At 37.3% G+C, this 12435-nt stretch overlaps 1 protein-coding gene across 1 annotated transcript; it reads right to left on the bottom strand.

The window, feature by feature from the left end:
- Positions 1-5194: 5194 nt before the first annotated feature.
- On the bottom strand, positions 5195-7870 carry LOC137737613 (uncharacterized). The gene is made up of 6 exons (XM_068477149.1): positions 7577-7870; positions 6774-7010; positions 6461-6572; positions 6204-6378; positions 5874-6111; positions 5195-5733 (listed from the first exon to the last, which is right to left on the bottom strand). Exons 1-6 carry the CDS (start codon positions 7749-7751, stop codon positions 5435-5437), a joined length of 1236 nt encoding a protein of 411 aa, XP_068333250.1. The 5' UTR covers positions 7752-7870; the 3' UTR covers positions 5195-5434.
- Between the last annotated feature and the right edge of the window lie 4565 nt (positions 7871-12435).

The following is a 12435-nucleotide window of genomic DNA, read 5'->3' as shown; positions in this document are numbered from 1 at the left end:
GACATGGGATAAGACTTCAAGAATCAAACTTTGACTTCGTTATCAAAAATGAGTCCGCAAGGTTAAAATTTTTTTTAACTCAACACACAAATATCCTGTGCAAATCTCGTGAAATTCTGATATTCTGAGAAATCACTTAGGCGACCGATGAGCATCTTTAGTTTGGGGTAGTAGCACTACTTCAAATTTGGCTGGTCAGTGAGGAGTCATTAGTCTTCTTATTGAAAGAGGTCATCTCATCAACCTTCCTGACGAAGTGAGATATTACTAGGTTGCTTGAGTGTGCGATACATTAAAAACTGAACTTCATTGATGGTGAGTTGGCACACCTACATTCACTAAAAAGACGTAGTTAACTCTTAGTTACTTGATCTACTCACTGCATAAACTTAGTAATTTTTAGAGTAAACAAACACGAAATTCATCAGTCTCACCTCGTGCTCGTCAATGATGCAGCCACGAAAGTCTTGATTTTCTTCTCGCGGATCCATCGCAGCTAATGGAGGAGAAGAAAAGAGGTCCTTCATATTTCCACGGCACACCATCCCCCGAATCAAACAAACAGATGCCGTTACCTGCCTAATTTGATTTGAAACTATAGCTTTATTTTCACGTGAGACTCACATGTGTTTATCTAACAAAAAAAAAGAAAAAATGAAAGTGATTTGAACTTCAATTGTTAACGGAGCTTATCACGAGAGTTTAATTAACAAATTTTTCATTACAAAAGTCACATAAAAAGTGATTTGGTACCACAAAAATAACGAAAAAAAATTAGTCATATGTATTATATAGTATTAGAATTTTAGTTGACTGACATGCATTAGTTTGTTGTATGTAGTTAGTATAATTTCATTCTCATAGCCACTTCAAATTTCAAATACATCATATCTTGATATATAAAAAATATTAAACAATAAAGCCGCCCTCGTACCTTCGAGGTTACTTAAAAAAACCTAAAGAAAATTAAAATTGGATTTAGATGAAACAAATTCATGTCGAATCAAAACAGCCTACAGATTTTGCACCAAAAAAATTAACATACAAAAAAGATTTGATCCATTCAATCAGAATATTTAGTTGTTCATATTTGGTCGAGTCCAAATGTTTCAATTTTTTTATTTTACATCGAAAGATAGAAATTTATTGAATTTATTTGGTCTGAATCAAAATATTCAGTTTCTTTATTTGGTCGAATCAGAATATTTAATTGTACACTTTCCCTTGTCGTCCAAGGAAAGGAAACAAAAGTTGATTGACTTTCCTCCTCTAGCCTACTTCATTAGGGTTTAGGACTCTGAACGCACACTACACACACAAGGCACGTTCCGAAAGAGATGTGAGCGGTTCAATTCCCTCTTTGGAAGTACTTATGCCAGCTTTCGTCAACAGAGTTACCCTCCATTCAACCGTGTAAAACAAGGTTTCGTATACTATTAATTCTGAAAATTTTGTGACTTTTTAAAGCTACACATGAAAAGCTTTACGGTTAATAATAAGTAATCCAATCTTCCTCATTTTCATCTCGGTAAAACAAGGACTATGTCAATGCGGTGGACCCCAAATAGTTGACTTGGGCCTAAAGAAGGGAAGGCATTGTGGCTTATCTGTCAGACATGAAGCAGAATCAACTGGAGGCATGATTCTTCTTCTGAGCTACTTTTACACAAAAAAAAAAAAAAGAGAAAAAGAAAAGGAGCTGAAAATGTTGTATAAGTGTCTATTGCCTTCCACTCTTTTTGCCACAAAGTACAAGAACAAGAAAGATTGTGACTTACTTATTAAGGGATAACTCTATAAAGAAAAGGTTCTAGTTCGATCCACTATACTCCTATCAGCAGGATCCGCCAGTGACCCTGTGTATCATGCCATTTCCTCAGTACATATTAATGGAAGAAGATAGTGAGTTTTGATCAGTCGGTGAGATGGAGTACAATGGTGGAAATAATGACGAGTTGTTATGGTTTACAATTTCATGACTCAACAGAAGGAAATCTTAAGACCTAAAGAACCCGACAAGGTCGGAATGTACGTATGCGGTATCATAGCCTATGCCTTAAGCTGTCTTGGCCACGCTCGAGCGCTTGTTAATTTTGGCATCCTGTTTGTACCCAAAATTACAATATCGGCCCATGCAATCAAGGCCGTAGAGTGAGCATAGCTCTACACTGTTGGATGGACAAGTGAAGATATTATTATGGTTTTTATCATAATAATGATCTTTTAATATAATTTATCTTCACATTTTCTTTATACAGGATAAATGAGATTCAAGTTATCTCCAATGGGAAGCAATAACAACAGAGTTCAAATTAACTTAGGTTTACTGGCAGTGGACGTGTAGATTGAAACAACTTGGAGTAGGAGATGAGCACGTGGGATTTGGAAAGGGATCCTTTTTAGGATCCCTTCCACCAAATCCATAAAATCCATCAATCTGGGCCCTTAAAATTTGATCCAACGACAAGTTATTATAACTTTCAAAGAGGGCCCTTGTTTTTAGCCGTTGAATCAAATTTCAGGGGCCCGAAATGGTGGATTTAGTGAATTTGGTGGAAGGGATCCGGAGAGGATCCCTTTCGGTGGGATTTGATGATCACTTGAAGGAAAATAATGTTCTTGGATAATGATGAGATAAGAAACCTAGGTAGGCTAGGCATTTTTGCATGGTGATGGATGCTGTTAGATGAGTTTGAAGTGACAAGAAAATGAGGATATTCTCTGAATTCTCTTTGTGAGAATTTAGGAAATCCTTCAATCACATCCATTCATCATACATCGTGCATTAGTAATTTTAAATAAAAAAAAATTACAATAATTTCTAACCACACGATATGCGATAAACTGAAATGATTAGAAAATTCTCAAAATCCTCACAAAAAGGATCGGAAGAGGATCCTTATTCATGATAAGAATTGATGATGGGATCACAATGCATGCCATGTGAAAGGATATTTGAGATTTCAAGGTCCTCTTGTAAAAGTCTATGGGCATAAGGAGACTAGGGAGATTTTTGCCGAAATATGTCAAAAGATAATATTAGTTACTTTGATATTGTCTTTTGGAGTATATTCGGAAAAGGTCTCTATTGGATTGGTGATCAAGGAGACTCAGCTATAAATACAAAGCTGCAAACAATGTGAAACACCCTGCAAATCAATACACAAAATTGTCATGCGTAAACTCTCGCTCTACGTGAAACGTTTTAAACATCTTGAGATTTTTATTTTATTTTTTTTACGCCAACATATCTTCAATTTGGATAAACAGCACTGCTTCGCGACTAACTAGTTATCTATCTAAGTCTCAGTCAGCGAGGATTCCTTGAGTCCTTGTTGGAAAAGGTCATCTCATTAGCTTTCTCAACAAAGTAAGGTGTTACAAGGTTACGACATCTCATTAGCCTTCTCGACAAAGTGAGGTGTTACCAAGTTACGACATTTGTCACATTGAAAGCCAAATTTGATATTGAACTTTGCAGAACTAGCAACCTTGTCTTCAAGTGTAACGACCCGAAATTTCTAATTTGGAAGCAAATTACTTAGGCCCTAAATTCATTTTCTTAGCAAATTTCACTAAAAGATTAATCTCAGGTATTTTATTATGACTGCATCTAACCTTCTCGTTAGACTGCCTACGTACCCTATGAAGGGATCAAGCCATTTGTAGTTCACAAATTCAATTTCTAACTCATTTTCGAAAATCATTTAAGTGACTAACAATCACTAACTAGGTTCAACAAGTGAATCACACCAAATGCATATAAAAAATGGTTTCAGAATTTCAAAATTTGCTTTAAAAGACAACATCAGCTCACTGGCCACGCGTTGTTGCACGCGCCACCGTGATTGACAGTTGGCCGTCCCGACTCATTGGAAAATTTCAACTATTTCTAAAAATTTTCAAAAATTACAGAAATGAAAATCTCAAAGAGTAGAACAAACTTTATACTTGCGGCCAAGTCCAATTTGGCTGGGAAAAGCTCCGATTCCGCTTACACTCGTCGGAAAACCCTAGCATAGGTGTTTGTGAATTCGCCACCTCCGGTGCTCTGCTACCCCTACAACTAATTGGGCTTTGTTCTAGGCCTCATGGGGAGTCTAATGGTCATGGTAATTGGTGGAAATAGCTTCAGGATTTTAGGATTTTTCGCACAACCCGTCGCACCCACCAACGGTTCTCCACCCGTTTACAACAATTTTTCTTTTAAATCAAGGGTGGAAAAGGTAGAGGAACGGGCTAGATGATGTTTGGGAGTGGTGGTTGTTGGGTTTTATGGTTCAAAATTAGGATGATGCAAAGAATTAGGTTTGTGTTACCTATTTGGTTTTGGTGTCCTATTTGGGTTTGGATTTTGACTTCTTAGTTGGTTTCCTTGGTGGAGAGATTTTGTTAATTACCTATTTGATTAGGATTTGTATTTACTTCCTATTAGGGTTCTTATTGTAACCTAAGTCCTATGCACTATAAATAGGACCTTAGGGTTAGTGTATTTTGTGTGCCTCACTATGCCTTAGAGAGTTTTCTCTAATTGGGTTTTGGGGTGGAGGTCATCGTTTGGAATCATTAGTGCGTGGCAAACACGTGGCTCATTCGTGTGGCAATTTGGTGAGAGTCAATTTGTGAGTTTGTGAGTTAGAGAGCAATTTGGGAGAATCTTCTCCATTTGTTTGAGTTCTCTACTCGTTTGGTTTAGGGTTTGTAATTTGTGGCATTTGGATTGTAAGAGTTTAAACACTCTTTTGTAATGTGTTTGTTTAGTGAAATTCCTTGTCGTGCTTCTCTCGTGGATGTAAGCTTTACGCCGAACCACGTAAATCTCTTGTGTTAGTTTGAGATTGTTTGTTTTAGTTTTCACCTACGACGTTGATATTGGTACCTTATTAAAATTCGCTTTCGTTTGCGCATAAAAGTACAACAAGTAGTATCAGAGCCTAGTTTCGGCTTGAGCTTTGCTTGGCAGTCACGATAAATCTATTGGGCTTTGCTTGGCAGTCACTCATGGGCTTGGGGATGGGGACAGCCACCTGGAGACCTTTTGATCCAGTAAAAACAACAGCAGCAGCAGTTGGTGCTTCCTCGGCTCCATATGGGTCGTATCTAAATAATCCAACTTCTTTTCTTTTTCACTTGATCGTCAACACATAACTCCACATGAAATGATGTAATCATCTTAAATATATACTTATTTACCTAAACAAGTTTTAAATTTATTGCAATTTTTGTTCAAATGTGCAAAAGACATGCCTTAAATCCTGAAATTTCTATCACACATCGATCGATATTGAGCCGAGCTCAAGTTTACTGCAGACTCCCAACCATGAGTATTTCTAAAAGATAATAAGGTAATTACATGATTAAATTTATACTCCACAGGCAAACAACAAAAATATTGACAGTTTTTGAAACCTCAGAAACAAAGTGAAGGAGGTACCTAGAACTCACGATCAGGGAAAAGTATAGGAGCAATGAGGGACCAAACATATAGTGCAGCAGTAACCCATTCTGTGCAGATTCTGACCCAAACTGATGTCCAGCCAACGTCAATGAGATCTGAGCTCTCCAATGAGCTGGTCCAACCCGAAAGCAGCATGGCTGAATACATGCTAGCCAAGGCAAATATCAGGTGGAAAAACGTATAGGAATAACTAACAGGTTTCGCTTCTTTGTCATTTTTCTCTTTCGCTTCCTCCAACTCTTTGCCGTCAAGAAGAGGTGTCCTTTCAGCTGCACCTGTGCCACAACATTCAACAAGTTTGGAAGAACTTAAATACGTTATGAACAAGAAGCATGACAGTAGCTTTCATGAATTGTAAATTCATCTTTTATTACTTTTGACTGAATATAAAGGATTGCAAAGATCGATTGAGTACCTCCCCTGGGTGAAGATGGTGGTGATAGAAAATTTGTTGATGATCCAGCACGAAGGGCAGAGTACAAAACTGAAAGAACAGTCGTTGCCATCCCAAGAAGGAGGGTACTCAGGGAGACTGCTTTGGAATGGTGAAGACCATTGCAAGCATAGCCACGAGGTTCACTGGAAAGAGCTGTGTAGCACACATAAGCACTATAAACAGATATCACTGAAGCAGGGAGGAGGCTGCCATTCACCTGTTTGAGATTTCCAGGCAAAATCATCATGTAGGTAATTTTCAATAAAAACCTGATTGACAAACGGATGAAGTTTACCCTTTTATACTTACCTTCGGGTGTAACGCAATAACTGCAAATCCAAATGCGAGAATCATTGTCATGACAATGAAGAAGATATTGAGGCCACAATCTTCACCAGAAGGGTTGAACCAAATGAACAGAACGCCTGAGAACGCAAATGCTGCAAGGTAGCATACAATTGATACGACAAGCAATGCAATATACCTGAAACATACACATCCATAGAATGAGAGAACTCAAATTAAACAAGTGAAGGGGAAATTAATGTATTTCTACTTAAACCAACCACTTTTGCTCATCTTTTTCCACCCATGCATCATTCCATGAGTGAGTACAGTCTAATAATATAATGACTTGAACCAGTAAAAATAAGCCTGCCCCAAATTTTGATACAACACCTGCAAGGCCAGCAAAAAGAATAAAGTTTTACGACTAAAGCAGAGAAATGGTGGGAAGACAATCATTCTTGAGAATCAGATTCATGACTGGCCCACGAACAAACTAGGACGGGCTTGAAACATTCTTTATTGCACCAGGTTAATGAAATGAAGCAGAAAATGCTAACAGCTCAAACTGAATTCTTTCAAGAAAAAACTAACCATAGATTGTAATGACAATGTCTGGCATGAAAAACATGAGAACGACAAGCAAAAGCCATACCACCATCTTGGCAATCCATCCACCATGATGCCAGGAATCTCGTCTGTCATTTTGGTCCTTTACTCCAATCATTACAAGCGCAAATGCTGCGAAAAACAAGAAATTCCCCATGCTCACACGAAGAACCGCTTCTGTTTGATACCACTCCTTGGTGTGAGTCTCAGAAGAGCTTATCCCTGTAAAGACGAAAACAAAAGGATATCAAAAAATCAAATCCACAACCGTCCAAAACAAAACTTTGAGAAGTTAAACAAGCTTCCTGCAGAATCTCAGTTATACACTCACTAGTCAATAAAACCATCCATAAACAAAATTAGGCTGAATTCCTATTATAGCAATTCCAATTTTGTATGCTCATGATAGAAGTATTAAAAATGCAATTACGCAACCGAATTTACAATTCTTAATCTAATTCAACCCAAAACGTCAAGACAATTACATAATTCACATATTTCGTATTAATTCATCATCGTAGAAGGTGATAATAACCCATCATTTCTTTACATTTGGGGCAATCAACTGCAAAATCCAAGAACTTGACAGTAACTACAACATGCAATTATGCATCCCATTACTAATCTAAAAAAAAAAAAAAAAAAAAAAAAAACCCAGTTCATAAATTCAGAGTCGAATTCAATTCCAACACTCCAACACAAAACTGCAAAATCTGACGATTTCTCACATACCCAATTAAATTCCGCTCCAAGAACGAAAAGGGTTGTTGGAAAAACGGAAAACTCACATGGGATTTTCTCTAAGAGAGGAGCTCCAACTTCTCTGAGAATCCAAGACACGATCAGGGAGAGCCCGAAGAGGCCGCAGTAAGCAAGCCTAGCCGATTTGCTGGAGATCCCAGAGGCCACAGAGCCGCACAGGCCGCAGGTGGAAGCGGCGCAGCAAGACAAGCAGCACGACATCTCTCTGTACCGGCGTTGTTGATTATTCCGGGAAATTGGCAATCACAGGGAAGGAAGGAAGGCGTTGAAATGTTGGTGTGGGAGGAGTGACCGGTAGCTGAGAGCTCGGGTGTTTTGTATTTTTGCGTCGACGTTGAATCTCGTACTTGCGCACGTAATTTGAAAGGTGAATTTACCATTTACCATTTACCATTTACCACTTACCACGGTGGAAGAAAGGTGAATTAGTGGAGTTGATTATAATTTACGTAGATTAATGAACCCTTCTGTTTTCCTCGTTTCATTTGGGCTGACAAGCCTGATTCTGCTTTTGTTTGCCCAAACTTGGTTTAGTCCAGGCCCAAAGAAAGGTAGGTGGTTTTTTTTTATTTATTATTTTTGTTAGTACAAATGATATTGTGTACCAATTTCTTTTAGAGAACCTTAATGTTAAGCTTTCGGTACTGTTTACTTTAATGAAAAATCACATTTTTACACTAAAAGTCAATCTTGGTGCTATTCACTTTATCCTTTATTTTGTCTTTATCGTTAAAACTCAAAGTTTTCAAACCCTTTTCATTAGTGTTCCTTTTATTTTAATTGGATAGAGAATGGTTTGTAGCCAAGATAGAGTGACCTAAAGAGAAAGGCCCTAACCACTAGTGCAATCCACCACTTGCAAAAGAATGTGATTTTCACACACCATATTTAGATTCTCACACATTTCTTGTTTATTTTAGATGAATCAATCAAAATCAATAAACAAAATTAAACGGGAGTGTGCAATATAACTATATCATTCATTTGTGTTATAACATGTATGTTTATTCATTTATACTATATTTGTAGTCTCTGATATAAAAAATTAAAAAAAAAATTAAATTATAATACATAAATTAATAGCATTCCATGTCGATATGTCTATTGCGCTAAAAAAAAACTTCTCTTCCTTTTCCATCCCTCCTTTTGTGTAACGTGGACTCTGGCATGGTCGACCACTGGTGAACCAATCTCCCACTTTATGGCTCTATCAGTCCATTAGATAGGTGGTATAGATGATGGTTGATTAAGATGGTACTCAAGACCCTATACCTCACAGATGTAAAAATATTTATAATCTATTTAGTGAATGCCAAATACGACTAAGTAAGATGATTTTTGTGAATAACTCAAGTAAAATCTAAAAGCTTAATAATTACGTCCAAAAACTAGTACGAATCTGTACTATGAACAAACTTATACTGTTAAGCAGCCTGAATCACTTGGAAAAGCACTTCGGACTAGCAAATGAGCTTCTCCGACTAGTATAGCAGCTTGATTCTGAATAAAAACACTTCAGTTGGGATATACAAGGTTCGAATCCACATCTTGGTTAATAATTTCGCAGACCAAATGCGCTTCGAGGTTAGAACAATACTTCATTTGAGCCACAAACTCCTTATCACGTTATGAGATTAGTAAATTGATAACACCATGTAGCCCTATTATAGTCACTCTTATGATTACACGACCAATCTTATGATTAAACCATTAAACGCACACACAAGCACACACCCCCCAAATCTGTTTATGATTTGAAACCGTTGATGGTTACCTTTGCCAAAATAGAAGCTGCTGGCTACATATGCTCCACGACGGCACGACATCTCTCAACTCTAATTGAAAAGTCACCCAAATATGAGCTAAACCCTACCTGCAGGTTGTCACCAGCTTTTGGTGCAGAAATAGAAACCATTTTCTCTCTGACAGTCCAACGCATGCAGCTCTTTGCTCGTAATGTTTGCTGAAAGGGAATGTTGTGATTGTGGTGTCTCAGTTAGTCACAGTCTCAACTCAAAAGAACAACCCACTTCACTTCACTTCCCAAACATCCCAACAAATTAATGCAACAAAAGAAAGCACTCCCCAGTCCCCACCAACTTGGAATTTTCCAATCTTTCTAATTATCTCCTAACTAAAGTAGTTCAATGACATTTGGATAGTGTCCCAAAGTTGCTAACACGCACTCGTGCCTCATCTCTAAGCATGCATGACTCTCATTGAGCTAAGTTTATAGGGCCATTCTGATTTGTATCTATGTTAGCTGGATAACAGTACATCATTTTCTCATAGGTCCACACGGATTTAAGTGTTTGATATAAGATCTTATCGTTTGATGCTTCCTTCATAAGATAAGGTTTGTCAACGTTTTCATTGCTAATCTTTTTCATGTCAATAAGACATGATTAGACTCGTGAAGTGGGAAATGCGATTGTGATGTTCTTGGGGGCCTTGGAAGAGAGAGCACTATATGCTACACTCTTTGAAGCCACCGCGCGGTTTCATGTCAATAATTCAATGCAATATGTATTTTCACTTTCACAACAATAGTGTATCATTAACTCAAAACACTATGATATATATGGCATCCCAAGTTTCGTAGGAAAGTCTCTTCTTTTGGAGAAACCAAAACTTGGTGAGATGGAAATTTTTTGAGTGTGATGATCATACCGTACGCGTTGCATGTGGTATTATATATATATAAATGTGAGTAAATGACATAGTTGATATTTCATAGACTTAAACATAGTATTAATAAAAACGCTAATAACATGAGTGGATTGAAAACATCACGATATTGTGAGGTTCACACAAGAACTTTCTAAAAGCAAAGTAATAATGGGGTACTTGATTGCAATATGAATCTCAAGTGTTTTACCTAGAACTAGTTTAAACAAGAGGGTCAGTTATTAATGGCAGGAAAAAAAATTATCCGATGAGGACTTTTAGTGAAGAGAGAGACGGGCTGCCCTGCCCTCCAGCGGTATAGGCCATTGAAGCAGAGCTGATCTCGTTTTTTTTTTCCTGTTGACCATGTCTGGCCCTCCTCTGAAGTTTTTATGATTTTCGTATACTATCATTGGCTCAAAATATTATGATAGCATCCCAAGTTTTGTAGGAAAGTATCTCTCCTTTTGGAGGAGCCAACTTTGTGAGGTGAAGTCACCAAATTTTCATAAATCTCAATGGATTAGTTCTAACTGTCTCCGAAAAAATCTTGAGTGTGACAATCACATCATTTGCTTCGCGTGATATGATAATTAACGTACATGTTATAATTAGTATGAGTGGATGGCATAATTGATATTTCATAGACTTAAGAGTAGTATTAATAACAACACTAATTAATCACGGTAGATTGAAAACATCGTGATGTCGTGACTTTCACGCAAACTTCTAAAGCAAACTGATAACATATGGGGTCTCTAATTGCAACACGAATTCCAACTGTTGTGCTTAATTAGACTAGTTTGAACAAGATGGACAACTATTAATGGCAGGCAAAATTTATCCGATGAGGACTTTTAAGGTACATGGAGAAAGAGATACACTGCTAGTGCACATGGCATGGAGGTGTTTTGAAGGTACAGGTGGACCCTGTGACTAAGCATTTTGGAAGGGTTTGATAGCTAGCGTATAAGAAGTAGATACTAGAATTTATTACAAGACAAGTACTTGAGATCTTATGCCAATAAACTAGGGTTTAGAATTGAAGGAAAGGTCATTGTTTGTTCTTGAAAATAGCAAAGCTGTAGAGAATGGTCATGGGGAGCATGGGCAGGAGACTTGCCAAGTGGAAGAGAATGGTGAGGCAGCAAAGAGGGAAGCTCTATATTACTAGGGTTTGCATTTCTATGCTTCTTGGTTGGCACAAGTACGCTTAATCGTTCAAACCATGCATTGCATGCAGTCCCATAATGTATGCGTAGAATTAGTAATTACGTTCTATATCGTTAGGTTTTGATGTGAAGCAGCATGCATGTTAGGTTGTGAGAGATTCTCATGTGTAATCAAGGATATATTTCAGTATTGTTATATCTCTCATCACGTGATATGATTTTTCAATGAGAGTATAGAAAGAGAAAAGTGAGGGATATATCTTTGTTTGCATGGTAAAATTTCTTAATTAATAAGAGATTTTACTATGTCACTAATATACTCTATGCAATGTTTATAGTGGACTCAATCTATCAAGAATAATATTTTCGTGTAAGTGCAAATTTTAAATTGTAATTGTTTTGAGTACGCTGTAATTAAGTTTTGTGTTTCCTATAACAATACAAGATGGGAACATGATCTAACAAGATGAATTTTGTGGTGTTGAGCAACTATATAAAATTACAAATCATTAGAAATCCATCCGTGAAGTATTTATATAGGTACCTACTCAAGCATGCTGTCTTATATATTCTTATTTATATACATGTATAAATCTTGTAAATAAATTTTAAGGAATCATCCAAAAGCTCCCTGAAATTCTGGAAGAGAAATTAGATTAATTTGTCAAGCCATCTATATCCTTCATACAGCGGGACAAATTGATTACAGCTCTATAATAATGGCGACAGAGGTGGCCTTGAGATTAGGATAAAAAAGCTCCAATCCTTGTCAAGTTTTTTCAGGTGATTGAACAGAGAGACAAAGCTGATGTGTCTGCCTTGTCAACTTTGTATTCACTGGGACCCCACTCCATGTAAACCCATTTAACAGCCGACACTTGGCACCCTACCATGTACTGCTTCACCAGATCTTTTCTGTGTGCCTCTCTATAAAATGCAAAGCTATTGCTCGCTCAACTTAGTCCATGCTACAACCTTGAAATATTCATATCAGCCAAAACACAAGCATTCCTCTCTTTCTCTCGCTCTCTTCGCCTGAAATAGTC

This window comes from Pyrus communis, chromosome 6 (genome assembly GCF_963583255.1).
Source record: "Pyrus communis chromosome 6, drPyrComm1.1, whole genome shotgun sequence".
Lineage (NCBI taxonomy): Eukaryota > Viridiplantae > Streptophyta > Magnoliopsida > Rosales > Rosaceae > Pyrus > Pyrus communis.
This window is presented reverse-complemented; position numbering and strand designations above follow the sequence as displayed.

What these genes read in the sequence shown, in the direction of transcription:
- LOC137737613 (XM_068477149.1), bottom strand. Translation starts at nt 7,751, where the DNA reads ATGTCGTGCTGCTTGTCTTGCTGCGCCGCTTCCACCTGCGGCCTGTGC. An exon ending in CATTGTCATTACAATCTATG is followed by an intron (nt 6,573 to 6,773) that starts GTTAGTTTTTTC and finishes CTGGCCTTGCAG; the next exon opens with GTGTTGTATCAAAATTTGGG. An exon ending in TTATTGCGTTACACCCGAAG is followed by an intron (nt 6,112 to 6,203) that starts GTAAGTATAAAA and finishes AATCTCAAACAG; the next exon opens with GTGAATGGCAGCCTCCTCCC.